Source organism: Lactuca virosa, chromosome 3, assembly GCF_052849685.1.
Source record: "Lactuca virosa cultivar CGN04683 chromosome 3, Lactuca_virosa_CGN04683_v6, whole genome shotgun sequence".
NCBI lineage: Eukaryota > Viridiplantae > Streptophyta > Magnoliopsida > Asterales > Asteraceae > Lactuca > Lactuca virosa.
The window spans coordinates 220,991,820-221,012,435 of record NC_136428.1 but is presented as its reverse complement, the minus strand read 5'-3'; the positions used below and the strand labels follow the sequence as shown (position 1 = coordinate 221,012,435).

At 37.8% G+C, this 20,616-nt stretch overlaps 2 protein-coding genes across 2 annotated transcripts; one reads left to right on the top strand and one right to left on the bottom strand.

Annotated features, from left to right (window-relative positions):
• Positions 1 to 9,906: 9,906 nt before the first annotated feature.
• On the top strand, positions 9,907 to 14,270 carry LOC145167007 (uncharacterized). The gene is made up of 11 exons (XM_079086081.1): positions 9,907 to 10,283; positions 10,389 to 10,463; positions 10,656 to 10,716; positions 10,812 to 10,844; positions 11,416 to 11,793; positions 12,073 to 12,482; positions 12,562 to 12,661; positions 12,804 to 12,863; positions 13,304 to 13,390; positions 13,628 to 13,756; positions 13,847 to 14,270. Exons 2-11 carry the CDS (start codon positions 10,417 to 10,419, stop codon positions 14,165 to 14,167), a joined length of 1,626 nt encoding a protein of 541 aa, XP_078942207.1. The 5' UTR covers positions 9,907 to 10,283; positions 10,389 to 10,416; the 3' UTR covers positions 14,168 to 14,270.
• An 83-nt stretch (positions 14,271 to 14,353) lies between these two features.
• On the bottom strand, positions 14,354 to 15,031 carry LOC145167008 (CAP (Cysteine-rich secretory proteins, Antigen 5, and Pathogenesis-related 1 protein) superfamily protein). Its single transcript, XM_079086082.1, has one exon. It carries the CDS (start codon positions 14,994 to 14,996, stop codon positions 14,493 to 14,495), a length of 504 nt encoding a protein of 167 aa, XP_078942208.1. The 5' UTR covers positions 14,997 to 15,031; the 3' UTR covers positions 14,354 to 14,492.
• Positions 15,032 to 20,616: the final 5,585 nt, after the last annotated feature.

The window sequence follows — 20,616 nt, the reverse complement described above, 5'->3', positions numbered from 1 at the left end:
GCAGGGGGAGGAGCCGGTCGGGGCTTCCAGTACTGGGACTTCGATAATACGAAGCCTCCTACCTTCGACGGATTTCAGGATCCGATTGTTGCGATGAGATGGTTGTCGGACGTGGAGGGATATTTCTTCACGTGTTCGTGCCCTGCTGAGCAAAGGGTGAGGTGTGCTCTGAACCTTTTGAGGCTCGGGGCGAAGGATGGGTGGAGGTTGACTACGGGATCATATTCTGACACGCAGTGGGCTGCGGTTACTTGGGATCAGTTCCGAGACATGTTCAGTACCCGTTATGTTCTGCGGGTTGAGCGGGAGAGATTGGCTCAGGAGTTTTTGGAGCTTAGATAGGATTCAGATTCGGTGACGGAGATCACCAGGATGCTTACGGAGAGGGAAATGCTCTGCCCTGAGTTTGCTTCGGAGCAGGCTCAGATGACCCGGTATCTGAGAATGCTCAAGAGGGACATCAGACAGTTTGTGTCCACGCAGAGATGTGATACTTTGTTGGAGTTGCAGGAGGCCGCCAGGCGGCGCGAGCTAGAGATTGAGCTCCAGCTGAGGGAGCAGAGGCAGGCCCCGGTGCAGTCGCAGTCTGCGCCGAAACGGATGAGGGCCGCTGATTATCGTCAGGAAAGCCAGAGGAGTCGCACTTGTGGGAAGTGCGGTAAGGTACATGATGGAGTTTGTTGATCTTCTTCTGGGTGCCACAAGTGTGGCAAGGAGGGCCACATAGCCAGGGATTGTAGACAACAGGCTCCAGCTGCCGGAGTTCGACTTTGTTATCATTGTGATCAGGTGGGCCATATGAAGGCCCAGTGTCCTCTCTTGGCTACCAGGCCAGTGCAGGTCCCAACACCAGCGACTTTGAGACTTACTGACGGGGGTCAGGGTCGAGCAGAGCCTCCGAAGGCTCCAGGGCGTGCTTATCAGCTTGTGGCCGAGGATATCGGGACAGCGCCAGAGGTGACAGCCGGTATGTCTTTTCCTTCTATATCTTGTTCATGTTATTATGAGTTGTTTGTTTCCTGCATAAGTTATTAGAGCATAGTAGATGATAGTGAGAAGTTATTATTGAGAAATTATAGAGGGGTAGTATCTGGTGATGCATTCAAGAGAGAGGAAGGTCATGATCCAGAGATTCAGAATCATCAGCGGGAACTCGGATCCCTTGAAGTTCATTGTCTCGGATTGGGATGATTGAGTCGCGTACCAGCTTCGCCGCCGGTAGACAGTAGTTAGTGCTCTAAGTGGGGGAGAATTGGAAATTCTCGGATGGGGCGTGGTTTGGAAGAATGTCGCCTGACGCAGTTTGGATATCGGTTACGGGAAGTGGTGCGATGAGGCGTTCCAGTTATGGTAAGAACCCTGTCTGTATGGTGGATCTTTGAGCGAGCAGTGAGGATACTGCTATGCTATAACAATCAGTGGGGTTGTTCCCAAGTGTCGGAAATGTTGAGGGGCATGCGAAAGACTCTTTATGGATGGTAGGTTATGCAATCAGTTTCTGAGTATATGTACGTGTTATGGGATAGCGACGTGCTCCACAAATGGATGATGTAGAGTGAGGTTCCGACTTTCGGCACCGACTGATGATGCGAGGTCATGGTTCAGGTCTCCTTGGAAGAGGAGAAGGTGAGTAAGTCCAGATTGGAGATTTGGACAGAGGAGTTAGAGATAGCGGAGTTGATAGACTCGGGAGCAGTCTAGACCGGGCTGAGAACCGTGTGAGGATATTCCAGTCGTAGGTCGTGGACCTAGGGATCGCGAGAGTAATGTTTCCTGTCATGGTACGTTTGGAGTAGACGTGATATCGAGATTTGAGTGAGTTACACTCGGTTGTGTCGAATCAGAGTAGATTGAGGGAGCTGCAAGGTTGGATCCTTGGGCTTCAAGTATGGTTGTAGGCATGAGTTATGTGAGAAGTGGTATTCCAATCTAGGGTATTCCATCATGAGGATGACCGGACCCTATGATTGATTGGACCTGGTGTGTTTGGTATTCCAACCCGAGGGTTGATTGGGCCAAACATGCATGGAATGCGAGGGTATACCGTCCTTGGGATGACGGGACCCATTATAGGCATACCTGGTATTCCAGCCCGAGGCTAATTGGGCTAGGTACGAATGGTTATGTGATATAGCTGGCTGATTCATGGGAGTTGCTAGAAGCTGAAGGATGCAGTATCCTGTCATGGTAAAAAGGGAATAGATTCGGGATGGGAACATGATTCGTTCCCAATTGCAAGTTATCCGGGTTATCGCCAATTTTGGGTGAAGGAAAGGTGGATTAGTGTTATAGCAGAGCTCATTGGATTATTGTGGTGTCTAACGTTCGCAAGTCTCTTAGGCGTGTTCATGTCAGGAAAGTGGCAGTATCATCGGGTGATACTGGTTTGATGTGTTCTGACATTAAGTAGAAAAGGCCGATGGTTGGCCGGGAGTATTGGAAAGGATACCACACGAGAAGAAGTTATTTTAAAAGGGGTACAATGGTAGGGTCGGGAAGGACCTGAGTTGGTTGGGAAATCAGAGTCTTCAGTGCAAGAGGTATATTCAGAATCGTATACTGCAGTAGGCATCGAGGATGAAGCCTAATTTAAGTGGGGAAGAGTTGTAACATCCCAAAATTTAGAAGTATGATTGAAGGACTTAAGGGTAAATTGAAGAAGGTACTCGACGAGTAGGTATGCTTACTCGTCGAGTCGGAGCGGGTTTTGGTCGCAAGTTAAGTGACCAACTCGCCGAGTCGACAGCTGGACTCGACGAGTTGGTGCTGAAAAGAGAAAACCCTAATCTTAAGGGTTGCACCCTATTTAAAGGACCATATGTCCTCCTTTCAGCCTCCTTATTGCCCTTGAGAGCCAGTGGACCCTAAAATCGTGTGAGCTTCCATTGTTAAAGAGATTTGAGCTTTGGAGGAGGAATTTTGAGAAGGGAACTTGAAGATCAAGAGGCTAGCATCAAGGGATTGGTATAGATCCAGGATCTACTTCAACTTGGTCACATTTTGGAGGTAACAAGCTGTTACCTTGACTCTATTGCATTTATATCTAATCAAGAATGAGATTTGGGGCCCTTTTTGCATGTTAAGGATCTATTTCGGGTTAGGGGTCTAGATCTGAGGTTGCTACTTCAGATCTAGACTTGTCTTGGTCCAGAAACTCATAAAGTATCAGCCTTTGGCTTGTTGGTAAAGCATCCTTGTCTTAAACCTTAGCCCTAGATTGATTTGGGCATATAGCTCTTTGTTTCCACGTAAAGTTTGCAACTTTACATGAGAGTCATGCCCCAGAAGAGTGGATCTACAGTTTGGAGCCCCTTCATGACTCGAAAAGTCTCTGTATGAATAAAGGACTGAAGGGACTCGAAGAGTCTGTTCTTGGACTCGACGAGTCTGTTGAAGATAGGCATGGACTCGACGAGTTGGAGGAACAACTCGGCGAGTCTGTTGAAGATTGTCGTGGACTCGGCGAGTCTGTTCTTGGACTCGGCGAGTCAGAATGCAAAACCCCAACCTCTTCTGGTTAAGACTCAGATTAGCGAGTTGAGTGGTGACTCAGTGAGTTGGACATGATAGGACTCAGAGATTGTTGAACTCGACGAGTCATGGGGTGACTCGGTGAGTTGAGTCGTGATATGAGAGTTTTCTGAGTTAGGAACTCGGCGAGTCAGCGGGTTGACTCGGCGAGTAGGGTCAATCAGAAAGGTTGACTTTGGCCAGGACTTTGACTTTGACCAGTTTGACCTTCAAGGGTATTATGGTAATTCGGATATTTATGTCAATGGATCATTGATGGCTATAGGTGTTGGAGTTTGGGGCAGTGCTTCAGGATTGTGCTTTCGTGGTTCGGCTCGGTAGTTGCAAGGTGAGTTATCCTCACTATACCCAAGGGTCTAAGGCACCAAAGCCGGCCCTTTGATTTGTTATTTGAGATAGTTACTGCTGTGTTATGTTAGTTGGCATCCTGGTAGATATGATGGCTATATGATGGTATGCTCTGTTAGATCGGTATTCTGGTAGATTGGATGTGGCTATGCTTAGTGACCTGTAGTTGGTCTGACTGTCTGTATGCTGGTGGGAGATTACCTGTTATATGTGCACGTGTTGAGCAGTAGTAGAGGGTATTCCATCCCGGTAGGATGATAGGGCCCTAGTATGTTGTCTTGTAGACTGTTATATGTTTATTTAATAGGTGCACATGTTTGCTAGTATGTGGGCATTCCAACGCGATGGTTGAGGGCCAGGAGTATTCCATCCCGGTAGGATGATTGGACTCATAGTAGGTGGGCATTCCAACCTGATGGTTGAGGGCCTGGGGTATTCCATCCCGAGGGATGATTGGACCCATAGTAGCTATTGTATGTATAGTAGGTGGGCATTCCAACCCGATGGTTGAGGGCCAGGAGTATTCCATCCCGGTAGGATGATTGGGCTCATAGTAGGTGGGCATTCCAACCTGATTGTTGAGGGCCTGGGGTATTCCATCCCGAGGGATGATTGGACCCGTAGTAGTTATTGTATGTATAGGTGTGTGGGCATTCCAACCCGATGGTTGTGGGCCAAGAGTATTCCATCCCAAGGATGATTGGACCCGTAGTATGTTGGCATTCCAACCCGACGGTTGAGGGCCTGGGGTATTCCAACCTGACGGTTGATTGGACCCATAGTATGTTGTTCATTGTTGTATGTGTATGGTTATGTGTGTACGGGTATTTTGGGGGAACTCACTAAGCTTTCGAGCTTATGGTTTTCAGTTTATTGTTTCAGGTACATCGGGTGATCGTGGCAAGGCAAAGGCGTGATCGTACCGCTCCTCATATTTCATGATTTTGTGATTTGGTTCTGGGGATACTCTGATGTTTAAACTATTTTCAAAACAAGTTGTAATAACTTAATGGTTTTTGAATGGATTAAAATGTTTTAAATTGGCTTAAATTTTATGGGTGTTACAACAAAACACAATAAAAGTACTCTCCCTTCTTCTTAGAATAGAGAAACTTTTATCTTTCTGCCTACTTGATTCTTCTTATTCGTTCTGCTATTGATTGAAACTCTTTCGATCAACTCAGAATTATACTTAATCTTATAAGTATAACCATATTTACTAAACTTTAGTAAATCTTGACGAATATCTTTATCACTCTTGTGGTGGACTTGATCAATGCACAACCTAGTGTACTCGATCTCCTAGTCCTTCTCTTGACACTTTGCCAAAGAATTAATCTAGTTTCCAAATATGAAGTTTCTCATTCATCACGCAACCAAGTTGTATGATTCCAAGTTTCTGTCCAATTGAAACTTGGGCGATGAGAATATTCCCTTATTTGGCAAATTCTCGACATTTCCACAAATAACATAATTAAGAATCAAATCCATTATTGCTAATAATAGAAACAATTAAACATCAATTTTTCATACACACCATTGCAAAGATAAATAAGTAAGACAAAATCAAAATTTATTTTATTGCGGAAAAATATGTCCTTACAATGTAATTCAACTGAAAAACTATGCTATTACATATTTCTTATCAATCTATCCTAACTCTAGAGTAGCAGCTCAAAAATCTGATCTTCGAATCCATGCGATCGAAATCCATTTCTTCATGATCAGATTCAGCACGCTTCTTCCTTAAGCTTCCTCTCTTTTCTTTGATCCTGCAAAACATCAAAATGTAATCTTATCACATCATGTATTAAGAATCAAAAATAGGAACTTACAGAGTTAGATAATGGATTTTACCTGAAGTAAAGCCATATTCCTTGACTCTCCCATCTCTTAGATCTCTCAGGTAGTTTGGGCAGCTTTGACTCCAATGCCCCTTCTCTAGGCAATAAAAGCAAATGGACTCCTTTGGCACAGCACATGGGACAATCTCATGCTTAGTCCTTTCTGGATTTCCAATGTTGCCAGTGTCCATTGAAGTTTGGGAGTTTGATTCACCAGACAAATTTGCTTGACCAGCACGCCAAATCATTGCTGATTCAGCAGCTATAAGCAAATAGGTGAGATCAATGAGGGTCACGTCGTGTTCCATCATATAGTACTCTCTTACGAACTCACTATATGATTCAGGAAGCGACTGAAGAACCCAGTCAACAGCCAACTCACCTGAAATATCGACACCCAACATCCTTAACCTGTCAATTTGTGACTTTATCTCCAAGACGTATGCACACACAGGTTTCCCATCTTCGTGTTTACTTGCCAATAGGGCTTGAGTAAGCTTGAACTTTTCAAGCCTTTGAACTTGTGGGTTAGGGAGAATAATTGGAGGAGGTGGAGGAAGTGAAGCATGACTCTAATTTCCTTGATCGTATCGTGGAACGTCATCTTCATTTGGAAAGCTTGTTCCAAGGGACTTGGGAAGACCATTGTAAGATTTAGACATCTACAAAACGGGAGAAAATTCAAGTTATTTGATAAGAATCATTGATGTAACACCTAAATGAAACATCAAGGCTAGGATCCAACACAATACTCTACAACCTAGAAGAAGGATGCCGTAATCTAGTTGCAGAATATTTGAAGGTAGGTAAATGACGATTTACCAATTTCCACCATGAAAAACGAAAAAGAAGTTTAAGTTTTAAATGAATTGAAACTCCTAGATCTTTTGAGATTCATTGAACTTTTCAATGGCATGTTTAATCTCGATTATGCCCTTCAAATTTGTAACTGGGATACCAAAGATCACAAACAAGGTGTGAATAACCATACGAATCTACGTGATGCACTCAATGCTACTACCACCTAATTAATGTGCCGGTTAACCACACACGCTCCATTGATCTATGATAAACATCGAGCCACCCTTCGCCACCAATGTTAACCCCAAATTAGTGTGCCGGTTAACCACACATGCCCCACTAACGTTTGGCAAGGGTGTGAAGTGTAATTCCATGGATTAGCATACAAATTCACATTTTGCCTAAAGTAACTATGATTTGGGAATTTGTGAAAGCATTTAGTTACTTTGTACTTCATTATACTTATAATGGAATGTTTCGTCCTATCCTACCCGTTCGGCTAACGACCCTCCACCAGTCAAGAGTGCGGTGGGTAAGAGTGGATACCCATTCAATCGCCATTTTATAGGCAATTTCCTTAAACACCCCTTATAGACCAGCTTCGTGAATGAGGCTTACTAACGGTAAGACTGACTGTTTACTCATACATATATATAATATTAGACTTTTAATGTTATATATAGTATAGGGTGTATTTTACACTTTTAAAATACTAGGTGGTCTAATTTAATAAATTATACTTTTAATTTAATTAAATGTAAACCAAAACTTTATGGGTTTATAAAATCTCCTTTAATTATACACCTTAATTAATAAATAAAACCATAAGGGTGTAATTTGAACTTTTTTTTTTAAAATACGATGGTTTTAGAATTTAACATTTCAAAATTAATCTTTTAATCAACTTTTAAATTCCAAAACTTGAGGGCAAGTTTTGAACTTTTCAAAACATTAGGGTTTAGAATTTAAATATTTCAAAAATTAACTTTTAATCAAAAATTTAAATTCCAAAACTTGAGGACAAGTTTTGAATCCTTTCAAAACATTAAAGTTCAACTATTCAAATTTCAAAAACAAAACTTTTAAGTTTAAATTTAAACTATAAAACCTAAAGGGGAAAATTGAAACTTTTTCACAAGATAATTCAAATCTAAATTACAAATAATCAATCTTTATCTAATAAAACAAAAGATTATATAAATTTTGACAATTATCTTCTATTTTAGCAAGGATAATCTCCAAATATTGATAAAAATCGGATTTTATTAATAAAAAACGTTTTAGGTAATTATCCACAGCCAAAACATGTCAAAATCCCGAAATCAGCTCCATCTGACTCGCTGACTCGTCGAGTCAGGCTTGGACTCGTCGAGTTCACTATGGACTCGGCGAGTCACCCAGTTGACTCGACGAGTTAAGTCGAAAAACCTCAAAAAAATCGATTTTCAGCCAAAATTCGATCAAATAAGCATCAAATTCACTAACAAACAGCCCTAGGCTCTGATACCACTGATGGGTTTCGAGCAATACATCATTCCTATGGTGTACATGCAAACCCTAATAGCTTTTGGATCTAGTTTGTCTAATGAACATGCAATTGAATATCCAAAGCTATAAACCCTAGATCTATCATATAAGAACTGAAATAAGGGTTTAGTAATTACCTTTGATTGTTATATAGTAATAACAATCAATTCCTTGCTTTGATTGGCTTCAGAAAGCTTAGTGCCTCAAGTGTTGCACCTCTAATGGAGTCACAAACACCACTAAGCAATTGGATGAAGGAGAGAAGAGAGGGGAGGCACCAAAAACGGCTGGAAACCCTAAAGGAACACTTAGCCATGTTTTTGGGGCATAGGGGTCCTTTATATACATGTAGGCTATTAGGGTTTGCAACTAGGAAACCCTAATCTAACTGCTTAGGCCCTAAGCAGCCCATGGACTCCTTTAACATATCCCTTGAACGAATTGCTTATGAGCTTCCCATAGAATTCGTCCAACCTATATATTATTAGGTGATCCATAGCCCAATTGTAATTATCTTATAATTACAACTCCATTCCCCTAAGTTTAATTAATCTCTTTTAGTCACAAAATTAATTTTTAATTAATTCTTGACTAATATTAATTAAACAATATGATTTCTCCTTTAATATATTATTCTTAAAATATATTAATAAATCATAATTAAACCTTTCTCTCCTTAATTCATCCTACATATTGCTATGGTGAAGGCAACCCAAAAGGACCATGCTCACAATCGGGTCAAGTACATACCAAAATAGTTATGGACTTAGACACTAATCCAACAGTATTTTACTTGCTTACAACATTCAATGGAAGATAGAGTCTTTAGTATGGAATAAGTCAATTGCTAGATAAATTGGTTCGTAAAATGTTTTTGAAAAGAACAAAATATGTGTTTCATTTGTTGTGTGCCCCTATCTTTCTACTATTGAAGTCGCGGTTTTTTGGATTTGTTCTACTAACAAAGGGGTCGAATAAAAATATACATCCTGCCTATGGATATGTTCTTGGTTTTTTTTTACGGTAATCACTTTATTAATTTATGTGGTCATTTCTTTAACTGTTGTTTATGGTACCCGGTCAATATAATACAAAATAATAATAATAATAAAATAAAAAATACACAAACAAACAAACAAACTCCGTCCCATGGTGAAGCAGAGACATATCTTCTGATTTTTGTTATATTAAGTAGAAAACCCCCCTTAGTTATACACTTAAATCACATCCCAATTAAATCTATTAAATAATACAAAACGTCAATTTAGACTACTTAACTATAAGCTTATAACCAAAGGGCTTCTAGCCCAGCGGTATGAGATGGTGTCCTCCCTCTTTGAGGTCGATGGTTCTAGTCCCGTCGTGGACATAGGTGGTATTAGGTGTTAGATTAGGAGTAGATTTTATATATTTGTATTTGCCGGTTCAAAAAAAAAAAAAAAAAAAAAAAAAAAAAAAAAAAAAAAACTATAAGCTTATAAATTTAATGAGCTCATCAAATACCAAAAGGACATGCACCGATTGATACAAAACTATGAAAGTGATACAAAAGGAGTATAATTGTCCCTTGGCTTTTATTATTATTATTATTATTATTATTTTATATATATATATATATATATATATATATATATATATATATATATATATATATATATATATATATATATATATCTCCTTAGATTAATAAGTCAAAGGATGGAACTTAAAACACCTTTTAGGTCCATTATCGGACCTTTTCACAATCATCACATGGCGTGTGCTTAAAATCTAAGTTAATAAATTAACCTTCTTTGGCTGTTTGCTAATTGTTAAAAAGAGAGTCGTGTATAAAAATGGCGGTATGGTACAAAGGTGAAAGGAAACGGTCACCACTCACCAACTCACAATGTGGGCATAAGTTTTTCTACAAATCTACAAATTTATCCTTAAATACAACAAACCCTCTTTTAAATTCATCCATCTTCTTTGATTTCATCTTTTTTCATTCATTCATCGGGAACCCTTTCGTTTTCCACAAATACCCATAAAGAAAAGTTGTAAAGAACTAAAGATTTCGCTTTTTTCTTCACAGTTAAGATAAACCCTCTTTTATTCTCCATTCTTTATGCTCCTTTTGTGTTCAGAAACCGTAGTGCAAGAAGAAAAGTTGGGGTTTTGACTTCGACTTTTTGGACCCATTTCTTATTTTCCTTTTTGGGTCTGTAAAAGTTCCAATTCTGGATAGTTTTGGTAAGTTCTTTCTACTCTTTATTTGTACTTTTTTTTAAATCATTTTTCATGGAACATGTCACTAAAAGCTTACTGTAAATGGTGGTGATTTGTGTTTTGATTTAGTTTTGAAGGGTGTAGTACGAGTAGTAGTATGGCTGAAATGGGAAGAATGAACTGCATCCACAAGCGTTCTAAAAGGTATCTAACATTTTTGTATAAATTTCTGCGAAGTTTCGAATTTTATGACTTGTGATTCTTCATTATTCTCTTATATATATATATATATATATATATATATATATATATATATATATATATATATATATATATATATATATATATATGCTATTGGGTTTACTCCAAGATGCTAAATGTTCTTAACAATGGCAGCTTTCCAGCCACGAATAAATTTGAAGAAGATAACCTTGAACGTTCTGAACGTGTTAAGTTGGTATGTATTGAATAAGAAAAGATTCATGAAGATAGTGGTGAGAATGATTGAATATTAACACTCGATTTTGTACTTGTGTTTATGGGTAATATCAGGATAAGGGACGCTTGAAGAACTCTATTCCTAAGGTAATGGCTCTTTTTATTTGTTCTTAGGAAAGACTTTAATCAGAGATAAATCTATAAAAGAGTTGTGCTTTTTACTTAATATAAAACGACTTAATAAAGGGACATTCTTCGTTAAGTCCTAAATTTTAACAAACGATTTACTTTTTTTCCTCGTTATTCTCAATTACTTTTTAAGATTAAATGCAAAAATAATAGCTTACTTTACCGAATAGTTTATCATAGCTACTATTTTCATTTCTTTTTATTACAATACTTCAAAAAATCCACATAATTAAAGCAATGTCATCCTAATAAAAAAACAATTTTCACTGCTAAAATGTTTGGTGTTTTGATGATCCCTACCTTATTGATCGCAACTTCTGTATTTATTATCGTCTTCATTCGCTATGTTTTTTAAAATATAGAATAAATGAAAGTAGAACGATGAAAAATTCACTATGTTTCTCAAAATATAGAATAAATGAAAGTACAATGATGTAACGGAAAGAAATGAAAGAAGGATGTCATAATACACAAATAAATCTAATTACATTGCTATTTATTCATAATATTTCCCTAAAAATGATTGCAGCCGACAATGGAAATTATTAAAGAAATTGCAGTTTTAGAGTATGAAGTGTCACGTTTGGAGCGATATCTTCTCTCATTGTACCAAAAGGCTTTTGATCAAAAAAAATCATATTCATCCCCATTAAGAAACAATTATCAAACATCAAAATCACCATCGATTACACCACGAGGAAAGTATCTTGAAACTTGTAGGGTTGATATCTCATTACAAACAAACTCATGGCAAGATGTCAATGCATGTTTCAAAAATGAGGAACAAAATGGACTTTTAGATTCGGGAGTTCAACATTGCCACTCTTCGGTAACCAGAACTTGTCCAACCGAGATTTTTGGCAAATCTTTACGGGCTTGTTACTCACAACCACCTTCCATGATGGAGGTACCTTCGATTTTCCACAAGATATGTTGATTTTGTTTTTAAAATGTTGTTGATACTATTTGTGTGTCACATCAGCTAGACATAGTCTCATTCACCTCTATATATAATGTCGGTGCCCCACATTAAATTTTCTCTCCAAAAGAGCTCGTGAGGAAAAGAGGGGAGACTGAGAGACTCCAACATATACACAGACAAATCAGATGAGACTGTGTCGAACTGATGTGAGACCCTAACATATACGATACATTATCTTTATGAATTCATATGGTTGCTATACAGTATGCGCAAACAAATTCTTCAAACCTAATTAGTCTTGCTGAGCATTTAGGCACTCGGATTTCGGATCATGTTCTTGAAACACCAAACAAGCTTTCAGAAGACATGGTGAAGTGCATGTCGACTATATACTGCAAGCTTGCGGAATCACCTCTTACAAACCATGGCCTTTCATCTCCTACATCATCTTCATCATCCATGAATAGTTTCTCACCAAAACGCCACCCGGATATGATGTGGGGTCCAGGGTTTAGAACAGATTCAAGGTTATTTGATGTGCAATTAGATAACCCTTTTCATGTCCAAGGGGTTAATGAGTTTAGTGGACCATATAGTACAATGGTTGAAGTTCGATGTCTTTATAAAGATAACCAGAGACTTGGTGAAATCACACACTTGTTGCAGCATTTCAGGTTATATGATTAAACACTTTTCTTTAACAAATTTTATTTGGTTCTATGAATTTCAACTAACTTATGTTGTTTTGTTAAGGTCGCTAGTTTCTCGATTAGAAGAGGTAAATCCTAAGAAGTTAAACCACGAAGAGAAGCTGGCATTTTGGATTAATATACATAACGCGTTAGTGATGCATGTATGATCATGTTTCTTACCATTTTCTAAATTTTGATTTTTTTAGCACGATATATAGAGTAAGATTGTGAGAATTGTTTTTTTTTTCTCTGATATATAGAGTAAGATTGTGAGAATTATTTTTTTTTTCTCTGGACTACCAGGCTATTTTGGCTTATGGGATCCCACAAAACAATATGAAGAGAGTCTTTCTACTGTTGAAGGTAAGAAAAAGCTATGTACCTTTGACCGGTCATTTCTTGCAAACCACTACCTTTGGAAAAATGGTCTCAAAGATTCTCAACAATCCGCCAAATGAAAAATAATAGACTAATAAAACAAAATATACATGGGAAACTCGAGAAAACCACAAGCTTCCACATAGAACTTCATTATATGAAAAATTGTTACAATCACATATATCAATTTCTCAATTACACACTCATTCTCCAAAGATTTAGCCCTAACCTTAGATGTGTATTTAATATTTTGATTGGTACACTTTGAAACCAAAACATTAAACTTCTTTTACAAACATGGAGCATACTCCACCTTTTATCGTGGGACAAACTTATCTTTTATATTAATAAACAAATCTCAACAATTAATGTATGTGTGATATTATCAATTGTAAAAATAAGTTAAATTTTCCGATTTGATGCAGGCGGCTTATAATGTTGGTGGTCACATCGTAAGTGCATATGTGATTCAAAGCATGATCCTAGGATGTCGAATGTCGCGTCCTGGACAGGTAGATCCTTAATATTTTTATATAATTATTGACATAAGATGGAAACACATTGGTGTCTTATTGACATCAGTTTCAGTCCAATACATCTCAAACACAATATTGACATCAGTCCAATACATCTCAAACACAATATTGACATCAGTCTCAGTCCAATACATGTCAAACACAGTACACCATGTTCTATCATTTCATATCATATCATGTTTTGTCTTATTGATTGGTGTTTCGATTTTGTAGTGGATTCGTTTGTTATTATCTTCACGAACAAAACTTAAAGCAGGAGATAACCGCCAAGCGTATGCAATTGACCATCCGGAACCCCTTTTGCACTTCGCACTTTGTTCAGGATGTCATTCCGATCCTGCGGTAAACTTTTACATTTTAAAATTAAACAAAATTCGATTAAATTGCAAAAATCTTGAACTTGAACTTGAATTTGGAATCATGTTCTTGTAGGCTCGTGTTTACACTCCAAAACGAGTGTGTCAAGAACTAGAAACAGCAAAAGAAGAGTTTATCATGGCTACATTCAGTCTAGGAAAAGATCAAATAATTCTTTTACCAAAAATCCTTCATAGCTTTGGGAAAGATTCAGGATTATGTGAAGCTGGTATCATTGAAATGATCCAAATCTATTTACCAGATAAATTCAAGAAAAGCCTAAAGAAACATCAGCTATTAAAATCAAGAAAAAAGATCGAATGGGTTCCTCAAGATTTTGCTTTTAGGTATCTGATTTCTAAGGATCTTGTGAATTCCGCCATTAATGGAGCTTGAGTTCTTATTTTTTTTCGTGATTTTTTTGGTTAATGAAAATTGTTCTAGACTTCTAGTAATGTATATTGTGGTTACCCTAATAATCTAATTAGTGACTTGTACATTGTGCTCTAAAAGTTGTACCTTGTCCGAGATTCATCACTTTCGTTCTGATCAGAATAACAGCATCTCATCTAGATCACTAGATGATTGAAAATTGGAAATCATATTACTAATAAACTAATAAAGTACAGCTAATTAGTGCATCTGAGATGCAACATTCATTTCTTAAACATAAATTAATTCAAGAAAATACCCAAAAAAACATATTTTTATTGCTTCTTGATCAATAAGGGCTTTCTCCGATCACATTCCCCGGCGGATTATAAAAGCAAATCGCTAAAGTTGACTGATCTTTAGAACACCTAGCCAAAGCACAGCCCAGCTCCGCCGAGTTCCGCCACACCACCTGCGTGTACACCCCACACCGGTGGCTAGGTGCACATGAATTATTGGCGTAAGTGTAATACGTCTTCTCCGAGACCCAGTTGTCCACCACCGTCTGCGGCGTCACCACCTCGCCGGTGGCCCACATCTGGTTTCCGCCGTACTTCCCGCTCGTTAAGTTGGCAAACTGGCAGTTTTGTCGATCTCTCTGAAATCGCACCAGTAAGCTCGTGGCTTTACCCAGCTGGATGTTCCACTTGAGTGGAGCCACACCGACGTCGGCTCTTGCTTTGTTGTGAGCTTCAAGATATCCCTGAGCCTCCGGTGGCACCACCGCCGCCGGCGGTGCTTGTGCGGTGGCGCGCCATACTAGTACTGTGAAGACCAAGAAAGCTTTGTTCATTTTTGTACTACCCAACAGAAGTTTGGTTAGGTGTACATTTTATTTATGGGCTCAGTGTGTTAATTGGCATTATTACCCCTTACCCGGTTCGTTTGGTTTTGAGTTGTTAAAGGAAACGAAGGGTAATTTAGTCATTTTGGTTTACCGAGATTAAATTTTTGTGTTTATTGACTTTTGGGCAGTTGGCAAATGGCACCCACGTGAAGTGATTTTAATGTAGCAGCCGCACGTGAACTATTTTTGGAAGTTGCCAACCAATCTCTAACATTATAAAAGATCCGGATCCAACCCGAATATTAGCTGCTTATTGGGCTACAATAAGCCCATTTTAGTTAATTTTATAGGGAACGAGAAATAACCAAAATCCAATAACTAATACAAATCGAATAGTGTGTGAGTGAGTCGATCATTTTGATTTATTTGGTTTTAGTTTTTTAGTTAACTTATTTAGTGAATTAATAATTACAAATTTAAACTGACTAGGTGGCATTAAGAGTGATTATTTTTACATCATAGCTGGTTTAAGACCATGTCCAAGAGAGTTATGAAATATTGTTAGTACAAGTATAGATGCATTAAATTACTTATTTATACCATAAAATTGTGGGAGATATGTACAAAGGCTAAGTTGTGCAACGATAGAACCAATTCGGTTAATCCATATCATCAGACGCCTTATATATAAATTTAGAGAAATAAAAAGAATCACATATATGGTATTTATATACATGGAGAAGGCATATGACAATTCCACATCGCACCAGCAAAGCGATTTTAAGAACCTTTGGAAGAAATTCTTTTGAAGTAGTTAGTGCTCTAAGTGAGTGAGTCATGGATCATAAATGACTAGCATAACTTATTTTGCTTATTCTCACATCCAATTATAAATAAATAAGCCTATGAGATGATTTGGTGGATCTTAGAAACTAAACAAAGAACTACATATTAAATAAACAAGGAACTATAGGACCAATCCTATAACCCCTTTATTTTCTATCTTAATAATACATATTAAATAAACAAGGAACTACCAATGACTTCCAGCCTAGCTAGGAATAGGTGCCGGGTTTAATACCCACGTGAAGTCAAAGGTCAGGAGTTCAACCCCTACAAAACCCAAAAATCGATGTCTCTTAAACTTATGCTACATATGGAGGAATTTATCTTGGAAACCCCTATTGAGGTTCGGTTTGCCATGTGGGAGAAAGTTATAGAGCTTGGCCAACTTGCCCAACGATACAACCATACAACAGTTAAAAACTAATTCAACATCATGCCACAAAGTTTGACAACTAAGGCAATCCACATCATTAATACCCTGATGGAAATATTTAAAGAAAGAAATTTGGGCCTATTGTGATGACAATTCATGATATGTATTGTCAATTTATAGCATGTATTTGCACTACATAGAGTCATACTAGTTGATACTAGACTAGTATATGTATTGTCAATTTATAGCATGTATTTGCACTACATAGAGTCATACCAGTTGATACTAGACTATTGATGAGATTTAAAACCGAAAAACTGGAACCGGAATCGGACCCGAACCAAAACGTTAGAACTAGAATATGTTGAACCAGTTCGGGGTTTCAGGTTTAAAGCATGTCTTTATCTAGGTTTCGGGTAATCTGGGTTTAGGTCCGGGTAAAACGGGTATAAGAAACGGAACCGGTGTTAGGAACCGGAACAGACTTTTGTGAAAAAATTAAAATATCAATATCTCATTCTTTTGAAGTTGGAATGACATGTGATTTTTCCCAGAGTGTAGTTTGGAGTTTGTAAATAAATTTACACTATAATTTTATCATTTTTGTTTGATATTCATTGACTTACAGTCTCCTAAAGTCGGGATATCAAATTGTATTTTTTTTTCAGTTATTTTGTATTATGTGAAAAATTTAAAACATGCATATCTAAACCGTTTGAATTCAAATTGGCATGTGGTTTTTTCTAAAATGTAATTTAGAGTTTGCAAATGATTTTAAACTATAATTCCTTCATTTTTGGTTTAATATTCAATGAGTTACAGTCCCCCGAAATCGGGATATCAAAGCTGGAAATTTTCAGCTTTTCAGCTATTTGTATTTATATTTTGTATTCTATGAAAATATTAAAACATGAATATCTCATTCGTTTGTTGTCGGATTAAGTTTTTTTCCCAGCATGTAGTTTAGAGTTTGTCCATGATTTTAGACATAGTGTTGTCACTTTTGGTTTCATATTTAATGACCTACAGTCCCCCGAAGTCAGGATATCTATCTATATATTTTCAAAGTTCAAACCAATAAGTAATTACCAAAATATTTGGATTTCCCTGGTTTTCCGATTGTAGAGCCACTTTACTCGGTTCCAACCTACCCACTTTGATGTTTCCGGACTTTCCTGTTCTAGACCTACTTTACTCGGTACCAAACCCGGAACCAAACCAGAACCGGTTCCTATGTATCAATCCAATTTCCGGTCTTACAAAATTATGTTTACCAGTTTTCGGGTTTTTTAGGACGAGTTTCGACCCACTTTCATCCATATACTAGACTACACTATGAGGTTGAATTTTATCTGTAACGTCCCAAAAATTACAAAGAGATTTTTCATTTTAAAATAATGGCTAATGACATAAATGCTCTTAAATTTTAAAGAAATAGTTGGTTTTACCCTTTTGGTTTTTTTTAGGTTCATTAAAGTCGCATATTTGTTTAATTTTTGCATTTTAGTCCTTTTAAGGGGTTACCTGGTCACTTGAGCAGGTGGGACGCCATGTCAGCGATGACTGTGTATTTTTTTCTTACTAGGCGTTGAGTTGTTATTGCTTAAAAGAACCAGAATGCTATATAATACTGATCACTTGAGCATGTGTGTATTTTTTGAACCGAAATAAGCCCGTAAGTTTTAAAGAAATTGTTGGTTTTAACCTTTAGGTTTTTTTGGGTTCATTAAAGCCGCATATTCGTCTACTTTTTGCATTTTAGTCATTTTAAGGGGTTACCCGGTCACTTGAGCAGGTGGGACGACACGTCAGTGATGACTGTGTATTTTTTGCTTACCTGACGCTAAGTTGTTATATAATACCGATCACTTGAGTAGGTGTGTATTTTTTGAACAGGAATAACCGCAAGAATGACGAGAGGCGGGATTCGAACTCTCGCCACAAGGATTGTCAACAACCAAGTTTACCACTAGGCTGGAAAGCTTTTTGTTTATTCAAATCTAACTTTTTTAATGTTGTAAGACCCCGACTCCCAGGTACAAGTTTTAAAGCATTATATACATATTTATGGACCTACTCGACGAGTTGGTTGCCCCCAACTCGTCGTGTAGAGGCAGGATAACCCGCGTGGATTATTGGATCTACTCGACGAGTCGGAGGACCTGGACTCGACGAGTAGGAGCTGAGAAATGAAACGCTAATTTTTAAGGTTTGTACCCTATTTAAAGGACCTTAAGTCCTTTCCTCCAGTCCCTTATCACCCCCTTGACGGTTAGAAGAAACCCTAATCGCTATTAACCTTGTTCTTGAGTGTTGTGAGGCTTAAAGAGTGATTTTTGGTGCATTTTGTGAAGAAGGTGTGAAATATAAGAAGCTTGGAGCAAAGAGGAGCTTGTGGATCTGACTCTACTTCTTCTTGGTATAATTTTGAAGGTAGCAAGTCGTTACCTTTGCTTATCTTTAGCTAGTTCCCTTCATGTTTGGGTTTAGGGCCATCTTTAGCACATTTGGGAGTCATTTCGAGTATTGGGGCAAGATCTGAAGTTGTAACTTTAGATCTGGATTCCCCTTGGTCTCTTTAGACATAAAGTTATGAGATTTGGCAAGCTTGGATCCTTCCCTTTGAGTTAACCTTTCCCTTAGTCTAGTTTTGGCATTTAAGACCATGCATGCAGGTAAGTTTGCAACTTTACGTGGAAAACATGCCCTAGGAGGTTGGATCTGCAATATGGAGCTTTGGGGTGGCTTAAAAACATCTGTATAAGAAATGGATTGCATGAACTCGACGATTCGCATAGGCGACTCGACGAGTCAGATGAATATTTACCGTGGTTGGGTTCTGCATGGACTCGGCGAGTCAGTAAGGGGACTCGATGAGTCAATAAGGGTTTTCCCCGACTTCTGGACACGCATGGACTCGACGAGTTGGTTGGAAACTCGGCGATTCAGTTAGGGTTTTATGACTTTTGAGTTCGTAAGGAAACTCGACGAGTTGGGTCAACATGGACTGTTGACTTTGATCGTTGACCTTGACTTTGACCAAGGGTTGACCAGTTTGACTTCTAGGGGTATTTTGGTAATTTGGGAATTTATGGAAGTGGATCATCAGTGGATGTAGGTGTTGGACTTAGAGCTGTATTTGGTGGATTTTGACTTTATCACTTCGAGCTACTTGTGAGGTGAGTTATCCTCACTATATCAACAGGGTCTAAGGCACCAATGCCGGCCCTTATCGGATTTGTATCCGGGTTTATTGCATGATATGCTTATTGATTTACATCTTGGTAGTTAGGATGGTGATATGCTTAGATATCTGTTAGATTGGTGTCACACCCCAAAACCAAGAACGACAGAAACGTTCTGGGGCGGAGGACGTCATGTAAAGTATCACAACAATGCAAAGTAGTAAACAAGCAACAACATCATCCATTGCATTAATAGTATAATTTTAAATACAAGTGTGTTCTTTCATAGAATAAAACAATATAACGAATATTCAAAATAAAAAACGAGTCTTGACTGCTCCGTCTTCACAAAACCTGATCGTCGTACCTGTCTATTGGTGACCTGAGAATACAAGTTATTTTGAAAGCATAGATCAACATAAAGCTGGTGAATTCATAAGTATTTAATGTCATTATTTATATAAGTACCAATGAAAAGGTTTGTAAGTAATTGTAAACGTTTGACTTCCTAGAAAATCCCATATTTCCTACTAGTATAAAAAGGAGTCATCTACTGAGACCCGAATGAAAGTACGTAAGTAGTCTTCTAACGAGACCCGCTGTAAGTAGGTAGTCTTCTCACGAGACTCGCTGTAAGTAAGTAGTCTTCTCACGAGACCCGCTGTAAGTAATTAGTCTTCTCACGAGACCCGCTGTAAGTAAGTAATAATGTGATTGATAGTCCCCATTCTAAAAGTTCTCTATATAAGAGATTCTGGGAACTAAAGGTGACTTCCGCAACGAATTGCTAGGTCTAATAATCCACATTAATGTTACGAAATCCTATATATACCCAACACTATACATAATAGCTTACTAGGAATTATATATATATATATATATATATATATATATATATATATATATGAATATATGAACGTATACCTTTGCTACCCAAAGGTACTGAACTTACTGATTAGAACAACTAACCGATACCTTAAGTACACATCCAAACAAGGAAAAGGAAATAAAGCGAGTTAGCAGTTCTAAGTCCTTTAAACATTATTTATATAACTATACATATCTAGACATGCTTTTAAAAATTGTACTAAGAATAGTAAATAGTATCTCCTAACTATACCTATTATAGTTATTAGTAATGTATGTGAATAACCGAAAGTATGCCTTTGCTACCCAAAGGTACTGAATTGACTGATAGAACTTTCATGTCTATATATGTATA

Bases quoted from the DNA above. Each gene is read 5' to 3' on its own strand.
- LOC145167007 (XM_079086081.1), top strand. From the start codon at position 10,417: ATGGCTGAAATGGGAAGAATGAACTGCATCCACAAGCGTTCTAAAAG. The intron at 10,717-10,811 runs GTATGTATTGAA...GGGTAATATCAG, and splicing joins GTTCTGAACGTGTTAAGTTG to GATAAGGGACGCTTGAAGAA. The intron at 13,391-13,627 runs GTAGATCCTTAA...TCGATTTTGTAG, and splicing joins GAATGTCGCGTCCTGGACAG to TGGATTCGTTTGTTATTATC.
- LOC145167008 (XM_079086082.1), bottom strand. From the start codon at position 14,996: ATGAACAAAGCTTTCTTGGTCTTCACAGTACTAGTATGGCGCGCCACC.